General features: G+C 33.2%; 2 protein-coding genes across 2 annotated transcripts; one reads left to right on the forward strand and one right to left on the reverse strand.

Moving 5' to 3' along the window:
- Positions 1-286: 286 nt before the first annotated feature.
- On the reverse strand, positions 287-2309 carry LOC113783837 (cell number regulator 9-like). Its single transcript, XM_027330071.1, has 4 exons — positions 2158-2309; positions 1968-2039; positions 1634-1858; positions 287-628 (listed from the first exon to the last, which is right to left on the reverse strand). The coding sequence occupies exons 1-4, from the start codon at positions 2225-2227 to the stop codon at positions 555-557; spliced, it is 441 nt and encodes a 146-aa protein (XP_027185872.1). The 5' UTR covers positions 2228-2309; the 3' UTR covers positions 287-554.
- Positions 2310-11704: 9395 nt separating this feature from the next.
- LOC113782148 (premnaspirodiene oxygenase-like) lies at positions 11705-14810 on the forward strand. Its single transcript, XM_027328058.1, has 3 exons — positions 11705-12463; positions 12700-13255; positions 14623-14810. Exons 1-3 carry the CDS (start codon positions 11705-11707, stop codon positions 14808-14810), a joined length of 1503 nt encoding a protein of 500 aa, XP_027183859.1.
- Positions 14811-20637: the final 5827 nt, after the last annotated feature.

Raw genomic sequence — 20637 nt, forward strand, 5'->3', positions numbered from 1 at the left:
TATTTTATTTTTGGTTATCAAATACGTCTGAACATATTAAAATCTGAACCTATTAATTTAAGTAATGACTAGAGTTATCAAATAGGGCCTTACATACATCACACCCTCAAAATAAAAAACAAAAATAAAAATAAAAAACAAAGAATTGAGCATACATAACAAGATTCTCAGCAACATCTGACATGGATGGATGATGTGGCAGAAGACAAGCGCACGCTCGATAAAGTTGTACTAATCTCATTTTGCAACTACGAAAGTTTTGAAGTACAGCACAGAATTTTGGCTACTAAGATTATGGATTAATCTTTCCTATAGTAATAGGATATACACTCTCAGCGTTAGATGAATGACAACTATGTAAAATTTGAATTTGAAATTCAACTTTTGCACGCATGTCATGAATCCAACGGTTATAGTATATACACTGTTTATGTATATAAAATTTACTCTAAGATTATTGCAAACAGATAATTAGATAGGAAAATTAACAGGATAAGGTTTTCAAATTGAAGGTGGAAAATGAGTTCAGGTCATAATTCAGAAGATTTTTTGAGCTAACGTGTCATCTTTTCTCCAACTGGAGCCATAGTTACCCCAGAAGCCTTTTTAGCAGCATTTGCTTCCCAACCTGAAAACCAAAGTACAATTAGGGAGAATGGGATTTGGGGCAGGAACGGCTGCACGAAGCAACCTTTTCGCAAGGTTAATGGCCAAGAATTGGTTAAAAAAATGTAAGGTCTAGATTTCATCTTGTATATCATTTTTCACATCATGTGTGGAACTCACAAAATTTTGTTCTATAGTTACGTATTGTACAAAATGAGTTACATCGTGTGTAAATTGAGTTACATCTTGTGCAAAATGCACAAACCAGTCCTGATGGTTTTTCTGTTGACTGTTCCTGCCCCAAATCTGGGAGAATGGTCCATAAAGGTACAATATTGAGTATGTGTCAATTATGATTAGCTTCTGATTGAATAATTAGTTGACACAGCATGTACCTCAACTCAAGACTTAATTCTAACTTCTAATGAGAAAGAATGAGGTTATTGAGATCATTAAAATGTCAGAGTTTTTTTTTTTTTTTTTGCTAATATGAACAGTAAAGGCACAAGATAAGCCTACAAGAGAACGGGATAGATTCACCCTACCTTTTAGTGCAAATGTAATACCAGACATACTTGTCCAATAAAATTGAGAATTTGAGGTCAATAATAAGGATTCAAAATCACTCAAGTTAATTGCAAAACAATTTTAATACATTCGTAAGATGCAACATTTTCAATCTTCCTGTTTAGTGATGCGCTTTTTTTGAGGAAAATAAGAATGTTATAGGCGCTGTTAATCACTGAAATTTTTAAACATATTATTATTTTATCTCTTTATTCCTATACTTTATGTATTTAACATCCAGCATTTTAGACACTTTCACGAGTATTTATCATCCTAATATATATATATATATATATATATATATTTATGTATGTATGCACACACACACAGAGACGTAACTCTGCCTATGATGCTACTAGAATCCATTCTTTTACTAAGACTTGCATCTACACCATCCAAAATCGTTCTAGAATTTAAAATACAAAAAAGGAGGAGGACATGGGTAGCAAAATGTTCATACCAGCACCAACATCATATCCTTGGAACTGAAGTTCACGGTACTCTTGGCACAAGGCACAACGCCCGCAAAAGAAATGAAGGACACAATCTTCGCATGAGCCTCCCATAATACCGTATTGTTGCCTGATCTTAGTGCGATAGCCCATGCTAATAATCCACGCCAAGGACCCATGATTCAACAGAAGTAGATTCAGCACACAGAAAATGCACCCCATCTTGCAGCAAGCTATATATCAAAAAAAAAAAAAATTAAGGATCAATGCATTTCATATCTGATCATAGCTAGCAAGATTAATGATGAACAACTATAAGAAAAGTTCTTGTTTTGTACTTACAAGATTGGCCTTTATCCACAATCTCAGCAACCCTCCCAAAGGTAATACAAGGGCACCAGCAGGTAAGGCAACCTGTCAAGCCAAAATGTTCATGAACATGAAGCATGGATTGCATTATAATAGAACAATTAAGACCCTTAGAAACCTTATACGATGGTATCTATTGAGCATTTGAATTCTTAGAACTTACAGGAACGGCAATCTTTGATGCAATCACAGAGGCCGGAAGACCAATCGTTCCCAATATTTCCAGAAGCCATGCTTGGAAAAACTAGTAGTAGTGTAGTAGTAATTAGAAACTAAAATTGATTACCTAGAATCTATAGTGAAACACAAGAGGGACCTCGAGCGTACTTAATTTGCAGGGAATGCTTCCTTTCATAGGCATTATATATAGAGTCAGTCTAAAGAGAAACAATCATTTGTTATCCGCAATAGAAGAAAAACAAAACCAAGATATAACTGGACGACAAAACCATTTACTAAAAGCACTCGTTTCAAACACTCATCAACGTCCTTTCGATGATATTAAGGTGTGCCCATGAACGTTGGGTTGAACATCTACAGCATGTTAAACATAGGCCGTTGCAGTCACCGTCACCACCCAGCTTATTTCTCATGGTGGCAACATAACATAATGGCAAAATGACCCCTTCTACCAGGACCCTTCTATGGTGGAAAATAATGGAGAGAGCCAATGGAAACTTGACAGCAAGCAATGCGATGGAGATGAAAAGGAAGTGTAACAGAGCGACAATTTTATGTGCATTGAAAGGCACCTGCAATAATGGTATAGTCAAGACATCGATCAAGACAAATCCACTAGCTACGCTAGGTTTCTTTCCATTTATTTATATTCAAATTACTATAGAATTTTTTTAGAATCGTCTGATTATGTTATTTTTTCTCGTTTTGATGGTGTATAGATCAACATATTGAAAATCGATATTTTCTTTAAGAATACTTGGGCATTCAATTTGCTTGAAATATGTAAATGGTGAAAAATTCATCACACAACAAAATTTTGCAATAATTAACCAACGAATAAAATTAAGTCAATTTAATATGAGTTTCTGCATATAATTAACATGAGTGGATGAAGTATATTTTGAACGTTGTTGATTTCAAATTCATTTGTTGTGATGTAATAATGGAGTGGAGAGAATTTATATCTAATTCAACAGAGAGGAGCTTAGTCCATCAATAAGAAAAGATTCTAATATGGAAACAAGCTACCTACAAAAGTGGATTTGATAAGGGAATATATAATTTCCACCCTTCAATTTCCACAATCCTCCCTTTCCACCTACCAATTTATACATATACATACTTTGCCTTTTAGTGTGAAAAGGATCAAAGTTAATTCCTTTCGATTTTCAGACACACTCCCACAACGAGGAGAAGAGTAGAAGACACTCTACTTTAGAAAGAGAGGCTCTCACTTAGAGAGAGAAAATCTCGAGAGGTTCAAAAGAATGATGCTAGTAAGTGGTTAAACGAAGAAGATGAATATATATTTTTTCTGGAATTGCAGCTTTAGTCCCCTTGCTTTTACTTTGTTTTTTGTTTTGACGAATGCCATAACGTGAGTTGTTTTTCTAATTTGACCTCAATACTATGGTGGTAGTAAGATCCATAGTATTAGAAAGGTAAGAAGTTAGTCTAATTAACATTTATATTTGTCATATTAGGTAATAATTAGTTTAATTAGTCTTCCCATCCTTTATTTAGGACTTGTACGAGCCTGATGTAACTTTTATTTACCAGTATTACTTGCACATGAAAGTTCAGTTTCTAATATGCAAATCTTGATTTCTTCTTTGCATCATTTTAAGTCGTGAATGCCAAGCATAATATATAAAGGTGCATTTACATTTACGTAGCAAAATCAAATTTTATTTTAAAGGCCATATATATAATCGCATTAAATCTTTGCTTTTTTATCATGAGTTGAGACTCATATAATGATTCAAGTCTAATTCATACTTAAGAACACAATGAATGACCAACTTAAATTAGTTAAATGTGATATACTTTCGTTACCGACTTTCTATTTTAACAAGATTCTGTCTAATGTTTTCTTTTATATGTAAATAATAAAGTCCTTAAGAAAATTAAAATATTAAATTGATTGGTGATGTTTTGATTCACAAGATCTTGCTTTATTTATCTAAACTCATCTAATGAAATATTGAAGTTCTTATTAGTTTATATACGAAGCATGAAAACTGAAGAAGTTAGATTCAAATTATTCTTAAATAAGTAATTTGGATAGCAAAAGAATTTTACAATTACTTATATTTTGTTATTAATTAGTACATTAGACTTCAAATTGACGTTGTACTAGTTTATGGGCTCACAGCATGCATGAGCTACGTTGATAATAAGCCTCTATATCAATAGTCTGGCTACAATGTGATCTCGGTCTCAAAGACTAGGAAAGCTATAACAATAGAATGAAGCAATGAAGTTTTGGAAAAGAAGCTCAAGGAATGTGTTTGAAACAGTAAGAATTTTCTTTTTTCTCTTGCGCCCCGCGCCCGGGGGGGAGGGGGGGGGGGGTTCTAATTGAAACAGCAAGATATCATACATTACCACAAATTTTTACTTCAATCCTCTTACTTGAAAGAAGATGACGACGTAAAACCTTAGTGTACTGGAAAAGAAGAATATAATCATATATTTACTTTGTTTTACTTCAAGAATCTATATTGAAACACAAGAGGGACCTCGAGTGCACTTAATTTGCAGGGAATGCTTCCTTTCATAGGCGTTATATATAGAGTCAGTCTAAAGAGAAAGCATAAATCCTTTTCCTTTTTTTTTTCTTTTTGGTAAAATGTCTGAAACCTTTCTTAGAACCATGAGGACAACCAATGATCACCATGAATTAAATTGAAAGTGGAAATGATTTATTGGGAAAAAAATAATAATAAGTGATGTGACTTGGCAACTTTGGCTTAGGCTTTTGTTTCTAAAGACATGTAGCTTAAGAAAAACTAGTGGTACTTGAGTTTTTTTTTTTTAAATAGTGGCACTTAAGAAAAACTAGCTTAAAAAAATAAGGAGGTGATTGGGTAATGGGTACTTGTTAAATAATAAAATATATTTTGCACATGTGTTATGCATTCACTCAGACTAATATTTTAACCTAAAAAGGAGACAGGTGTCCTCTGACTATAAGGCTTTGTTAATATGGTAATCAGGGTGTTAATGCTCCAAATATTGTAGGCAGTATATGATGTATGAGATTGACCTCTAGTGAAAACTTTATTCACGTTTTAGAGATCTTTCATTTTTTTTTTCTTACATATTAAACGAGTTTTGTGAATTGGTACTTCATTTATACTTAAGAACAACCATCACATAGACAATACTCATAAATTCAATCAAATTGGCAAGTAAATTTTTCCAATTCAAGCATTGCATACATGTTTTTAAATTAGGGCAAATTACATTTTACCCTCCTATGGTTTAGTGTATTTGTACATAACCCCCCTATGGTTTCAAAAGTTATACATAACCTCCTCATGGTTTGAATTAAAGTGTCAAAATAACAAAATTTACAATTCATAACTGAATCACCTAAAATGTCAAAAATACTCCTATGTAAAGTTAAAAATTATTTATTAACCACAAGGGGGTTATGTATATATTTTGAAAATCATAAGGGGGTTATCTAATAAAACATTAAATCATAAGGGGGGTGATATGATCAAACATAAAATCATACGGAATTAGTGTGTCATATATATTATGTTTATATGTTTTGGTCATTTAAGCTATTTTAATTTTTAAACAAGGGTAATTTCGACATTTTTAAATGTTCCATTACGAATGATCATTTCCGTCACTTTAACACTTTAATCGAAACCATGAAAGGGTTATGTATATAGTTTTTGAAACTATAGGGGGGTTATGTACAAAAATATTAAATCATGGAGGGTAAAATGTAACTTGCCCCTTAAATTATCAAAACACTGAGCTCATGGTCTTCTAGTGTTCTACACTCTCACAAAGTTACCAATTAGTAGATCTCTAACACCGTAATGATAGACTGATGGAGTACTAAATTGAGTACAGACACTGTAAATTAAAAAGCTACAGACATATATAAAACTACCTGTATGTTGACTTGTATAGCTTGGGATCATAATAACCGTGAAAGTGTCTAAAGATCATTTGTGAAAATACCTAAACTATAAGGATAAGGAGATGGGATAATGATAGATTTGAAAAAAATTAGTGATTAAGGCCCCATTTTCAAGTGTTTGAAAAAATTAGTGAAAATACCTAAACTATTAGGTGAAATATTTTTTTAATAAGTTATCGCAATTTGAAACGGGCCCTAAGAGTAATTTGTAACTTTCAAAATTAGACCCTTTTTAACATTCTTCTTTTCCTTTTTAGATATGTCAAATACTTGAATTATTAGGAGTGTAAATGAGTTTAATCAAATCTAATACCTAGTGTTCATGTTTTTTTTTTTAAATTATTTTAACAACACTAAAATTTTGTTCAAATTTGACTTGTTTTATTTACCGAATCAAACTTGAAATAATTTTTTAAATCAAGATTAAATATTATCAAATATAAAACGCTGTTCAACTTTGTCTTGACTAGTTAGCGAACCAAGTTCAAACTAACTCTTACTAAGTTGAGTTCAATTCAAATGTCAAGTAATTTGGTTCATCTTTTAACCCTATTCACTATATAATATTACTTGAAAATTACTATCACATGTGACGTTTGTGTAAATTATAATTTGGGCCTAACCTGTCCTAAATTGGCCCGACCCAGGCTTTAGATTAGCATTTATCTAGGACTAAGTCCATCGTTAGTGGAGCCTAATCCAAACGGCCCAATTGAGAGCTTTGTATTCTATTATTGCTAGGTGATTGTATATGGGCTCAATGTTATGAAAGGACATTATTGATGAACATTGCTAGTTTTCAGGTGTTTCAAGTAGGTGTCAACATTAACATTTTGTTTTGGTAAGAAAAGAAAGTTTCAATGGGTTGGGTTTACCTCTGGTCATCACTAGATCCACCACATGCTAGAGCATGCTCTCAAAACCATAAGTTACTTACAAATATTCTTACAAATCGCTTATTAATATAATCCTCGTATTGATAATGAGATTTAAACGTATGACCTTTTATGAGAAAGAGATCCGTCTTTTACCAGTGAAATCAACTTGCATCGGCAATATTTTGTGTTCTTTTGTTGCCGGCTCTCTATGATGTTTACTTGGTGGTATAGTGACGACAAAACACAGTCTTGACTATGCAGGACTCAGCATGAGTGTGAATGCTCTTTGATGACCCTCTCGTACATTAGGTTAACACGGATTGATTGCATCAACAATTTGCCGATGGAGTATTGGGCTGAAATAGCGTGGCCCAAATTTGAACAGTAAATTTTGACATTTTGAAGGAATTAAACAAATAAAAACTGCCTCAAAATTTTCTAAAAGTATAGTTTGCCCTCAAATTTTATTTAGAAAATTATGTTAACTTTAAATTGAAGGGTGGTCTTGTAATTTCATAATAATTTTATTTGAAAAATTTGACTATCCAAATTTCACCGTTAAATCTAATAGAAAATTTAACAGTTCACTTTGATTACAACTATAAAGAGTTAAATTGTGTAGGTTTTCAAATGACGACGAGTTAATGTGTACATTGGCTAAATCATAGGGAGGCTTTTTGTATTTTATACTTTATTTTATTAAAAATAGGTTAAATGAAGAATGATAAAGCCTACTATAGCTTGATCTACTTCTTTGAGTCTAAGTCTGTCTCTGTTATTGATATGCGAGGTATATGAAGTGTTAATCTTATTTATATGAAGTGTCTCTGTTAATCTGTTAGGAGGACATCAAGGGGGGAGATTGACCGCTGATATTCAAGGATTATCTTTCAGATTTACTGGAAGAGCTGAATTTGAAAAGGGAAGATTTAATCTTAGTTTCAGATCTTAAATGATTAAAATTTTCACTATGATGTAAATTTGTTGTTGAATTGTGGGTTGCTGGCAGGGAGTTTTGTCCTTTATAAGGGGAAACTCTGCCGAAATTTTTATATATAAAAAAAAGAGGTATATGAAGTGTTATTAAAATTAGGGTTATCATAACGAAAGTTTCGATACAATAATATAAATTTCGGTCCCCATCTCCATCTACAACAAGAGTAACATTTTTGACATATCTTGTTCCGTTGATAACCTCCATATAGAACTCAGACAAGGAGAGACAACCCACCTATGCTAGATAAGGCAAAAATCTACATATGTCCAATACTTACATTCAAATATCTGGGTTGTTTCTTTTTTGGCAAATAAATATCTGGTATTGAATCTTGATAAATGACTTGTCTAACATCATCACTACATAATTTCCTAACAAAAGATGAGGCATGCAGATTCATAACAAAATCTTCTTCTTAAGCAAACAAGGTGCGGATGTGATGGCAAATAAGAAGAAGTTTTTGTTATGTATCTGCATCCCTCATCTTTTGTTAGGAAATTATGTAGTGATGATGTTAGATAAGTTATAGGTTTCCTCTTGTGGTTGCTAAAATGACTTCTCCGTTTGGATTGACTATTTTTTCAAAAAAAAAAAAGTTTTTCAAATACAATGCTACAGTAATACACAATAACTCAAAAAAATCTCATTCATACAATATATCAAATATTTCAAAAGATTTTTATAGTAAAAAGTTTTAATAAATATTGTTACAGTAAAATTTTTCAAAAGCACCTTAAAAAACAACTATTTTTGGATTAACTGTTTTTGGGGGGTATTTTTAAAAAATTTTACTGTAATAGTATTTATGAAAAATTTTTATTATAAATTTTTTTGAAATATTTGATATATTATATGGATGAAATGTTTTTTGAGTTATTGTGTATTACTGTAATATTTGTTTTTTAAAATGACCAATTCTATATTTTGTTATTGTGTATTACTATAATATATATTTAAAAATTTTATTTTTGAAAAAATGGCCAATCGTACTCGTAAGAGGAAACTTATAACTTATCTATGACTTGTCCTACATAATTTCCTAACAAAAGATGAGGGATGCAGATACATAACAAAAACTTCTTCTTCTTGTCCTCCACGTTTTGCCATCACATCCGCACATTGTTTGCTTAACCCAAGATGAGGGAACATGACAGCCTCCAAATATTCCAGGATGATCCTGATAGGGCTTATGTGTCACAATAATACTAGTGGTTAAATTGGAAAGTCATAGAGCACATACGTGTTAGCTTCTCAAAGACGTGTATATCAATCTACAATGTAAAAGTGCGATGAGTTTCTTTAATTGCCTTGAATGATTTTCAACGCCTTGTTTTTTCTTCCTTTTCAATTTATGCCGTAAGAAGAACAACAAAAGAGAACGTGACAAAAGATAATGATTGTGCTTGGATACAAGATTATTCACGAATTTTTTTTTAAAAAAAAATTGCTATATTTTTCATGACATAATATATATAAATTAAAAAAATAACTATTATAATTAAAAGATATATTTATGCTCACTTAAAATGTGTTTCTGGAAACACGTCTTTGTTATATGATCCATTGTATAATTATATATATGTTAAAGTGATCTAATATGTTCTTCTCCGTTGTAACATATGCTCTCCTTTGTCACTTTCCTAGTTCCATGTCAAAAGTGAGAAAACAAAAATTTATTTAATTATGCTTTGCACCCTCAAACTTTTTATGTCCGACAATTTGCCCCTTCAATTATCGTCTCAGCGCCATAGTACTACTTACAATTTTACAGTGAAGTAGTGCAACAAATTGATGTTGGACCAAATTTAGCTATTCTATACTGGTGGAAAAGGCAATTTTTAGATTGTATTTTTCTGGACTTTTTATAGAAAAATTACTATAGCAATTTAATATATGTAAGGAAAAAAAATGATTGAAAAATGTGTCCACGGAAAACATAGCAATCCAAACACACCCTGATAGTCTTGTTTGGAAAGGGATTTTTTATCAAAAAAATTTCTATATTTTTCGTGAATATATTTTCTGATAAGAGAAACACCTTGAGAGAGTCCACCAAAGAGTCCAATATGTAAGTCAGGAATCCAACTCTGACCCAAAAACTTAAATTGTTAGGTTTCGGGCTCTTACTTATATATTAACCGCTCTTTGTCTATCTTTCGTACCAATGTGGGATATAATCCTTTTTACTCATGAACCTAACAAATCTCCCCCTTCATGAGTAACCCCCACATTAAATCCAAATTTACAAGCTCTTTTTTGAACCTACTTTAATACTCAATGCAAGTCCACCTTTATCACCAAGGTCATCTCTTCTCCCAAACATGGACCCACTCTTCAGTCCACCACCAAGAAGAGAATTTTCATCGGTCCAACTTCGAGAAAAATCCACTTGCCTATGAGTAGCCCAGTTTCGTAACCTGAAACTCTGATATCAATTTGATAGGAAGAAACATCTCGAGAAAGTCCACCAAAGAGTCCAATATGTAAGTCAGGAACTCAACTATGATCCAAAAGCTTAAAATGTTAAGTTTCGGGCTCTTACTTACATATTAACTGCTCTTTCTCTATCTCTTGGACCAATGTGGGACATAATTCTTTTTACTCATGAACCTAACATTTTTCAATCACCTTTTGATCTCACACATATCCAATCGCTACAGTACATTTTCTATAAAAACTCCAAAAAATTGTAATCCAAACACAAAGAATTCAAAGTGCCACAAAGGATGAGAAAAAAAAATTAGTTACTACTTTTAATAACAAAAACCTGTTTTGCCACCTTACCCTCCTCAATCTCTTTTCATAGCATTCATCCATTTATTCTCACAAAAAGTATGCAAGAAAAAGTATTCTCTCCCACCCCCCCTCCCTCCAAAATCAACCTAAACAGGAAAAACAGTCATCTTTCCATTTCCTTCCCTTTCCTTTGCTTCCTATTCCTTCCAAACAATCACTGCAGAAGAACTAATTGTTACATAATCTCTTCAAGTATGATCAAGATGAAAGTTAAATAGTGGTTTGCTTATCAAGATCGAAATATATCACTTGAGTTCAACATAAAAGTGATGCAATCTGGACACGAGCGTTAATGTTGGAAAGAAACCCTCCATTAATGCTTAATCTTTAGTACTGCTATTTATGAAGCACCATTAGATGGTTGAATCTTAGAATTCATAATATTACCATGATCACCGCTTATTCCCTTGTCAAGTGAGCCTCCTGAGTTCAACAAATTGTCTGTTTAATACCGTTTTGTTCTAGATGTACTCAAACTGATGATACTTGTGCCGATTTGAAACTGAAATTCCAAGCACAAAATGCTTACGTACGTAAAAAGTTACAACCAATTGCAAATTGCAAGAGTGGGGTGGTTACGCAACTGCGCATCCACATTTTTCAAGATTAAAAAAGAAAACCAGAAATTCTTTAATTTGCATCATAGTTGGAGAGAATCATTTTTTGGAGCTATAAATACAACGTTTAGTCAAGTTAATTGAGCACCACTTGGATTGTGTCCTCTCAACAAAATTTCCTAATGGATCTTTTCTACATTCCTATCCCCTTCCAATCTAGCTCCCTTACCAGTCTGCTCCTCCTGTTTTCCTTCTTGTTTTTGCTAGCAAAGATTTCCAAGAGAGCAAAAACATCTGCTAAAATCATACCTGCAAAACTTCCACCAGGCCCGCCAAAATTGCCTATCATTGGAAACATGCACAACCTAGTTGGTGGCCTTCCACACCACATTCTTAGAGACTTGGCCGCAAAATATGGTCCGCTCATGCACCTTCGCCTCGGTGAAGTTCCTGTTGTGGTTATATCATCGCCCGACATGGCTAAAGAGATTCTAGTCTCTCGTGATCCTGCTTTTGCTGCAAGGCCCCATACTCTAGCCAGCAAAATCATCTGGTATGACCATCAAGATTTGATCTTTGCTCCTTACAGCGATTATTGGTCGCAAATGCGTAAGATTTGCATGATGGATTTTTTCAGTGAAAAGAAAGTGCGCTCCTTTACATTTATTTTCCAAGATGAAATTTCCCAACTTACAAACTCGATTCGGTCTTCTGAGGGAGTAGCAATAAATTTGACGGACAAGATTTTTGCCCACGTAAGTTCGATGATCTGTAGAGCAGCATTTGGTAGAGTGTACAAGGATCAGGAAACCACGATTCAGAATTTGAAGACAGCAATTGCTTTTGCAGCTGGAATCAACGTAGCTGATTTCTTTCCATCCCTGAAACTGTTACATGCCATTACGGGATTGAAGCACAAGTTGCAAAAGATGCACGATTACTTGGATGAAGTTCTCGAGAATGTTATCAAGCAACATAAGGCGAACCACGCAAGTGGGAAAATGGGTAACGCTGAGTCGGGAGATGGAGATGTTATTGATGTGCTACTACAACAACAGGAGAGTGGCAAATATCAGATTCCGATAAAAGCTGAAAACATAAAAGGTGTCCTTTTGGTAAGTATTGTATTGCATCTAGTCCCTTGCCCCCTTCCCTAATAAAACATAAATTATAAACTACTGATCCCTTTGTGGGACCAAAAAAATATATTGAACAGTTCAACCCAAAGGGTTGCTGAAATGGTAATAAGTCACCAAATGAGTACTTCAATATTCAGCACAAGGTTCAAAACTTTATTCTCATAGAGGATAAATTTGGAGAAGTAAGCAGTGCATATCATTTAAATTTGCAGGATATCTTCGCTGCTGGATTGGACGCATCATCTGTTATAATTGAATGGGCAATGTCAGAATTAATGAGGCATCCAGGGATTTTGACCAAGGCACAAGAGGAACTACGACGAGTTTGCAAGGGTAAGAAAACGATCGATGAGGATGACGTCCAGAACTTGAAATACTTGAAGATGGTGGTAAAAGAAACTCTGAGGCTTCATCCAGCTGCTGCTTTTATCCCAAGAGCAACTGCAGAAAATTGTGAGGTAAATGGATATATCATACCGGAGAAAGCCCGCGTCTTAATCAATATCTGGGCAATAGGGAGAGATCCTAAAAACTGGGACGACCCAGAAAATTTCATGCCTGAGAGATTCGAGCAAAAATCAGTTGATTATCTTGGAACCCATTGTGGCTATATCCCGTTTGGGTCTGGAAGGAGACTATGCCCAGGAAGTACGTTAGGTTTAGCCACTGTGGAGCTCATGCTAGCACATTTACTTTACCACTTTGACTGGAAACTTCCTGATGAGATGAACCCCAAGGATTTGGACATGGATGAGGTTTTTGGAATAGGTATAGCCAGGAAAAATGCCCTGTGCCTGGTTGCGAAAGCATACGATCCTTTCCAGGATCAGTAAATTCATGGAAGATAAAGAAACATTTGTTGTAGTATGTAGTAACTACATCAATCTATATCTGTACTATGTATAGCGCTTAAGAAGTTTCAAAGGGTAATCTATGGTTTTGCCTTTTGTGAATGATTATTCATGTCATGTACTGCCTTTCTTCCTTTTTCTTCACCTTATTCTCTTCTTTTCTAATTTTCAGTATTGAATAACCGCGACGGGGATTATTTGCACTTACATCCCTAAACAAACTGTTATGTAATCAGTTGTAGTATCATAGTTTCTAGTTACAATTTTTGTGTCTTTCATTCATGGTAGTCCGGTAACTTGAATAAATATGACAAATTTTAGCAGTTCTTTCACCGGTGAAAAAACATCAAGAACCCTTTATATTGTGAACTGCATAAATTATCCTTTCCGTGGTTAGCAACCTAACGACTTATATTATCTGTCTCAATGAGTTCAATCTGTTACAATTTTTGGTTGGGTTGGCACTAGATAGGTGGCATTGGATTGGCACTAGAAAAATGTAACCGAGGATTCCAAGTGCTACCACTAGAATTGCGCCAAGTGTCTTATTGTCATTAGCACTTCAATTTTTTAATAACTCAAATTGGTTCAAAGTTAACACAAGTTTTCTTATTCTCTAAAACTCTAAACCAAAATTAACCGGCCGGTCTACTATTATGTAGTAAACGAGTCTTACCACTCAGCTCTTCCACCTTGCTTTCTTTGATGATTTCAGGGTTATTCAAGTATCTGTATACTCTATCGCATACGTACTGGGGCATTCACCTCTCCCTACCCCAAACCTGAAGTGGTCGAGTGGAATTGAATTCCGCCCCCGGCTAGCCTAGATAGTGGTCCCTTTGATCGCTAATCCAGTCTCTACTGGTCTGGCTACTAAAGAAATAGTGTAGACAGTGGCGTTTTGCTCCGTCTAGGCCCCTAGACGGCGAACTCATGCATCAATAATTTTGTACGACTGCTGCTTTGGGGAATCTGCTGCTTTGGGGAAAAAGAATAAGAAAACCCTCTGTTTCCCTGCAACCTATATGCTGATTTGGCTGCCTAACAACCTGCTCTCGGGGAAATTTTTAACAGAAGTAACAAGAGCACTAGTCCAAATTAATATAAAACCACTATTCTATTAATTTATAGGTTGCAGGGAAACCATAAAAATCCAACTATGAAGATTCCCAGGATTGGGCACCCACAATCTCCTATTGAATTTAACTCTACCAAGTTCATTTAGTTATCAACGGGAGAATAAGAGAAAATCAATATAAAAAGCTTATAAACTATATTGAACAGGAAGTACGTTAGGTTTAGCCACTGTGGAGCTCATGCTAGCTCATTTACTTTACCACTTTGACTGGAAACTTCCTGATGAGATGAACCCCAAGGACTTGGACATGGATGAGGTTTTTGGAATAGGTATAGCCAGGAAAAATGCCCTGTGCCTGGTTGCGAAAGCATACGATCCTTTCCAGGATCAGTAAATTCATGGAAGATAAAGAAACATTTGTTGTAGTATGTAGTAACTACATCAATCTATATCTGTACTACGTATAGCGCTTAAGAAGTTTCAAAGGGTAATCTATGGTTTTGCCTTTTGTGAATGATTATTCATGTCATGTACTGCCTTTCTTCCTTTTTCTTCACCTTATTCTCTTCTTTTCTAATTTTCAGTATTGAATAACCGCGACGGGGATTATTTGCACTTACATCCCTAAACAAACTGTTAGATATCAGTTGTGGTATCATAGTTTCTAGTTACAATTTTTGTGTCTTTCATTCATGGTAGTCCGGTAACTTGAATAAATATGTCAAATTTTAACAGTTCTTTCACCGGTGAAAAAACATCAAGAACCCTTTATATTGTGAACTGCATAAATTATCCTTTCCGTGGTTGGCAACCTAACGACTTCTATTCTTTGTCTCAATGAGTTCAATGTAATATTTTGTTTTTTCTATTGAGAGGTACATATATATCGAATGTTAGGTAAAAATAACGTGTCATAAGTTGTACTTCTAGATCGTAATTCAAGTTACATTTTTCTACAACTTTCACGCATTGTAGCTTCATTCTCAGTAACTCCTTTCTTTAAAATCCAAAAACTTGAGTCCCTCGATTCCAAATTTTAAATGTCCAACTTGTCTTTTGGTTGGCAATTTGGGATCAAAGCTTATGAATTTTTGACTCGAAGAAATTAGGGCTGTGGTGTTTTCCAAAAGTTAAGAGGGGAGGTTTAGTGACATACCCAAGAAATTGGGGTGCAACTTCAGATAAGATTTGAAGGCAAGTTCGACCAGACAAATTAACAAGGCGATGGAGTCTTATATATATCACTAATGTGAGTATTAAATGCAAGAGGAAGGGATCAAAACATGAGTAACTTCTTACGCCATGTGATTAGTGTATTCTCAACGGCGGATTTTATATAAATTAATGTGTATGATGTTGTATTATTTTGTTTTGCACACAAAAGAACAAATGTTTAAGAATTAGGGATAATTTCAGAAACCTCCCCCTAAGTTTTTTTGACAATTCCACTTGGCATGCCTAAGGTTTAAAGTACTATACCTACCAGGCTACCACCCCTATTTTGAATTTTAATGTAACAAGTCAACCAATGTCCATTTCCATGGCTTATAAAGAAGGATACAACCAATCTAACAAAAAAAATTCCTATTCGTTAAAAAAATGAACAACATTTATCTTGAAAACTTACTCATCGCATTAATATATATATATTGGAAGAATTAAAATCTAAACTTGATGCTTGAAATACAACTTTAAAAAGGGTTTGAAATTGTAAAAGAGAAAAAGAATGGGCGTATTCCCTATTAGCAATAGTAAAGTAGGCGATATTATCACACTTTTTTCCTTTGTATGTCATATTATCAAACTCAACAGCATCGAAAAATTAATATCTGAATTAGAAAAGAAAATTTTGATATTTTTCTTTAAGTATTTCTTTGCATGAAGTTTTAGATATTTAATTCTCTTAATGATTTTGTTGTGATATTAACCCAAAAAAATTTTGTAAGATCAATTCATTTCCTTTTTATTACATTTTTCTTGTCTTTCTTTTTTTCAGTTTAATCCATTATGTTAGTATGCAATGGTAGTGTGGAAAAAAATAATATTTTTCAGCCTTTTATATCAGTTTTTTGAGATATATGGACTGACTTTGTTACATGAAAATTCAAAATAGGAGAGGAAAGTGTACTATTTGAAGCCATTGAGGATCTAAATGAAATCGTTAGAAACCTCAAGGGAGGTTTCTAAAATTATCCCTAAGTATTATGGTGTATAAAACTTCTTACACCATAAGATGTTGCATTAACCCCAACGACAAAGTTACATAAATTAATCAAAATGATATTATTTTGTAATATCAGCCAAAATATTGAAGAGTGATGGTTGGTGCATGAATAAATGCCACTGACCAAATAAAATTGGACTGACTCTAGGAAGTTCGAAATCCTACAGAACCCCTACACGCATTACATCTGTTGATGTTTTACGCCCCAATTCATTTCACTCTCCTGTCTTTCTTTTTTTTCTCTGTTTCCTATGGTAGTGCATTTTTTGGGATTAAAGAATTCGAGCTAAAATGTTTGTACATATCCAATGTCTTTTTTTTTTTTTTTTTTTTTTTGAGGGAATGCATATCCAATGTTCGAAAGAAAACTGATTGCTTGAACGTAGGTAGAAATTGATAACAAAATAAAAGATTAATCAATGAAATGATGCCTGATGATAATTAAAGTGTTTCATAACATAAACTCCTGCAGATGCTACAAGACTTGTGAATAATGTTTTGGAGGCTATGAAGATTACAATTGCTGGATAGAAGAAAATCCCACGAAACAAAGAAAACTGGGATTTAGTGATGGAACTTGGACTTTCTCATAGTTGCTTAAGATGAATTCTTTGTAAGTTGTTATGGTGTATTTGGATTTACTTCCTTTGCACACTCTCTCTTTTGTGCTCAAAAAAAGCATGAAAGTTTACATAATATATATATATATATATATATATATATATATATATATTGTGTCATAACTATCGAATTCGACAGACAGCCGCTGTTGGTCGGCCTTTGAACAATTCAAAGGACTTAGGATCACCTTTCAAGTGACCGACATTGATATAGTAAATCTTAGCGTCATTAAAAGATAACTCCAAACAAACTTTCATGTTGACGTGGTTCACAAGTTCAAACCGCAATGTAAAAGGGACAGTGTCCTTAATGCATAAATACACGAAGTGAGGAAATGGTTATATAAGATCTACTTGAAGGATTAGATATGATACCCCATCCACTAAAATTCAATTTGGGATATCCATTATGTTCTAGCAAGAACGGAATCCAAATAGTTCCACTTGGTTGCTATGAAATCCTAATTCAATTGAATTGATGTTGAATGATAAAATTTCTACTGACTGATGATGATAAAATCCTACCTTCTTAGAGAGAATTTCCTGGTGTTGTCGATGTTGGCTGTTGTTCTCTTTTCTCTCTGCTTCTTCTAGGTATTCATATTGATCAGGCTGCTAAATTCATCAAAATGTTGATTTTGACATATCAAGACTTGATGGTTCCATTTCATTGACATTTTCCCCATGTTTTGCCCGCATTCTAGATACGTTCACGCAACCAACTTCATAATTGGCCTACAGTTTCTCTGACTTTGCCTGATTGATTGTTATGCCAATATTCTTCTAAGGATTGGAATCTTTCTTCAAGTCATGAACAAGTGTAGTGTTGGCATAAGAAGGCTTTTCGTCAAACGATTGTTCTCATTTTAGAGATCTTTCACTTTTTTTCTTCTTTTACCATGTCATGCGAGTTTTGTCGGTACTTAAATGTTTGCCTAAAAATAACTAGAGGAAAAAAAAAAAGAATGGCATTACACTGACATCTTTATCTGGACTTTGGCCTTTGAGCTCACTATTTTCGGGGTTAAGATCATCTCTATTGTTCCTTCTATTTATTTATATCTAAAATTTGATAACTCCATAAGATTGCGTTTGGATCGAGGGATTTGACGAAAGATTTAAAATTCTCTTAGATTCTTTTAATTGTTTATATTATTTAGAAGATATTTGAATTTATAAATCACAAATTATTGCAGTGTTTAAACAGTAATTTGATAATTGATGAATTATAAATCCAAATTGCTCTTAAGAAATCCATACAACTTAAGCGACTTCAGTGAATTTCAAATCTTTCATGAAATTCCTCAATCCAAACAAAGCTTAAAACTATCTGATTGTGTCATTCTTTTTCTTTTTATTCTGTGAATCAACATACTAAAAAAATAGGGAAAATGATCGGTTTCATCCTTTACATTTGACAAAAATATTCTTTTCGTCCCTCACTTTTAAAACGAAGCAATTTCCTCCTTGACATTTAAAAACTGTAGTTCTTACATCCCTGAACCCAAATTTCAATCTGAATCAAACCACCAATCAACTTGATTAGAAATTTTACGGGTGTAATTGATATATCACTTGGTTAATTCAACATGATATTCATGTAAAATTTAATGAACCCAAAAATAAAAAATAAAAAATTATAACATAAAAAAGAAAGATTAATCTTTCCTACATTATCATTGTATACACTGACGGTTTTATGTACCGCCATATCATTGTATACACTGATGGTTTTATGTACCGCCATATCATTTCAATTTAAATTTAAACACCAAATTTTATATTTATGATACACATCTAGATTCGCAAGCGGATATACTAACAGTGTATGAAAAAATTTACCCAAAAAAAACTCTACATTCCAAGACAAAGAATGACCTTTTATGTTATAATTTATATTTTTTTGGATTAATAAATGTCATGTGAATATGATGAAATTGACCGAGTGATCTATCAATTCTATTTTCGAAATTTATTACTGGGTTATTGAATGGTTTGATTCAGATTGAAAATTAGGTTCAGGAATAAAATAGTTTTAATTTTTAAATGTTAGGGACGAATTTGCTTCATTTTAAAAGTGAGGGACGAAAAAAATATTTTTGCGAAATGTGAAGGATGAAACATGTCATTTTCCCAAAAAAATAAGATTCTTTTCAAAATACTTTGACATTCAATTTACACAACATTTAAACGATGAAAAATGAGTCAAAATTGAAACAAAATTTGTAATTATTAATCAGAAGATAAAACTTAATCAATTTTATACGAAATTTATTTATAGCTACCAAAAGTGATGAGATATTTTATGAATGGTATTGAGTTTTAACGTGATGGGATATTCTCACCGATGCAAGAGAGAAGAGCCCATCATTTATCGCATTCTACTCTAACACAAGTTTACAAGTCCCGTTACATCTACAAATGGACAAAGTGATGATGCCTAGAGAGAGAGCATTAAACAGTGAATAGGCCAAATTCTCTTGGGAACAGTTTGGGCTTTTTGCAAGGAACAATGTCAAATGGCTAATGTCGAACACATAATCCTAAGACAAAAGAGGTTAAGGAATTGCCAAGAGTGAGCGTCAAGCACTAGACAGTTCGTTGGTTCTTGTTTCAGAATCATAAAATACTGGCTAAAAGGACCAACAGTAGAAGATAACATAAAGCGGACTTTAGTAGGTGATCTCTGGATTGCTCCAAACGTCTTTTGTGCAAAAGCCTTCTTTATTTGTGATTTCTAAAGCGGTTAAAATTGATGAATCTAGTAATGTTCTAGAAACTTTTTTTTTTTTTTTTGTCAATATAAAAAAGCTTTCCAGAACATTACTAGTCAACTAAATATTCATTTGACAATTCAATTATGTACAATTTTTTTTTATTTTTTAAACTTTTCCATCCTTCCCCGTACACTTTTCTTTTCCAACTATCAGATATAGGATTCGAATGCTAAATTTAACAGCAAGGAAGACCTTAAAAGCCCTTCCCTGAATTGTGTACAAATTATTTGCCTACTGTGTATGTTAATTAGAATATATAAGTTATATTCTTATGCATAATTTTATATCATTAGATGACCTAAAAAAAAAACTCAAACTAGCCTTGGTTTACTATTACAAATATTTAGTTGCTCTAGAAATCTACAAAACCAACGCCTTATAAATATAGATTAATGTTATTGCACCCTCTGAATAAAGATCCTGACTCCACCACTGATACTGCATTTGTATAGTTCAATTATTTTTGGTTTAATTTTCTCGCTTTATGTAGGCTTCTATGCATGTTGTGGTTTCCAAGAGGGAAAGAGAAAAAGGAAAATGTTATTTACACACTAATTTTTGTTAATCGCATTTTTACTATCATATTTATCATATAGTTTT

This window comes from Coffea eugenioides, chromosome 9, assembly GCF_003713205.1.
Source record: "Coffea eugenioides isolate CCC68of chromosome 9, Ceug_1.0, whole genome shotgun sequence".
Taxonomy (NCBI): Eukaryota; Viridiplantae; Streptophyta; class Magnoliopsida; order Gentianales; family Rubiaceae; genus Coffea; species Coffea eugenioides.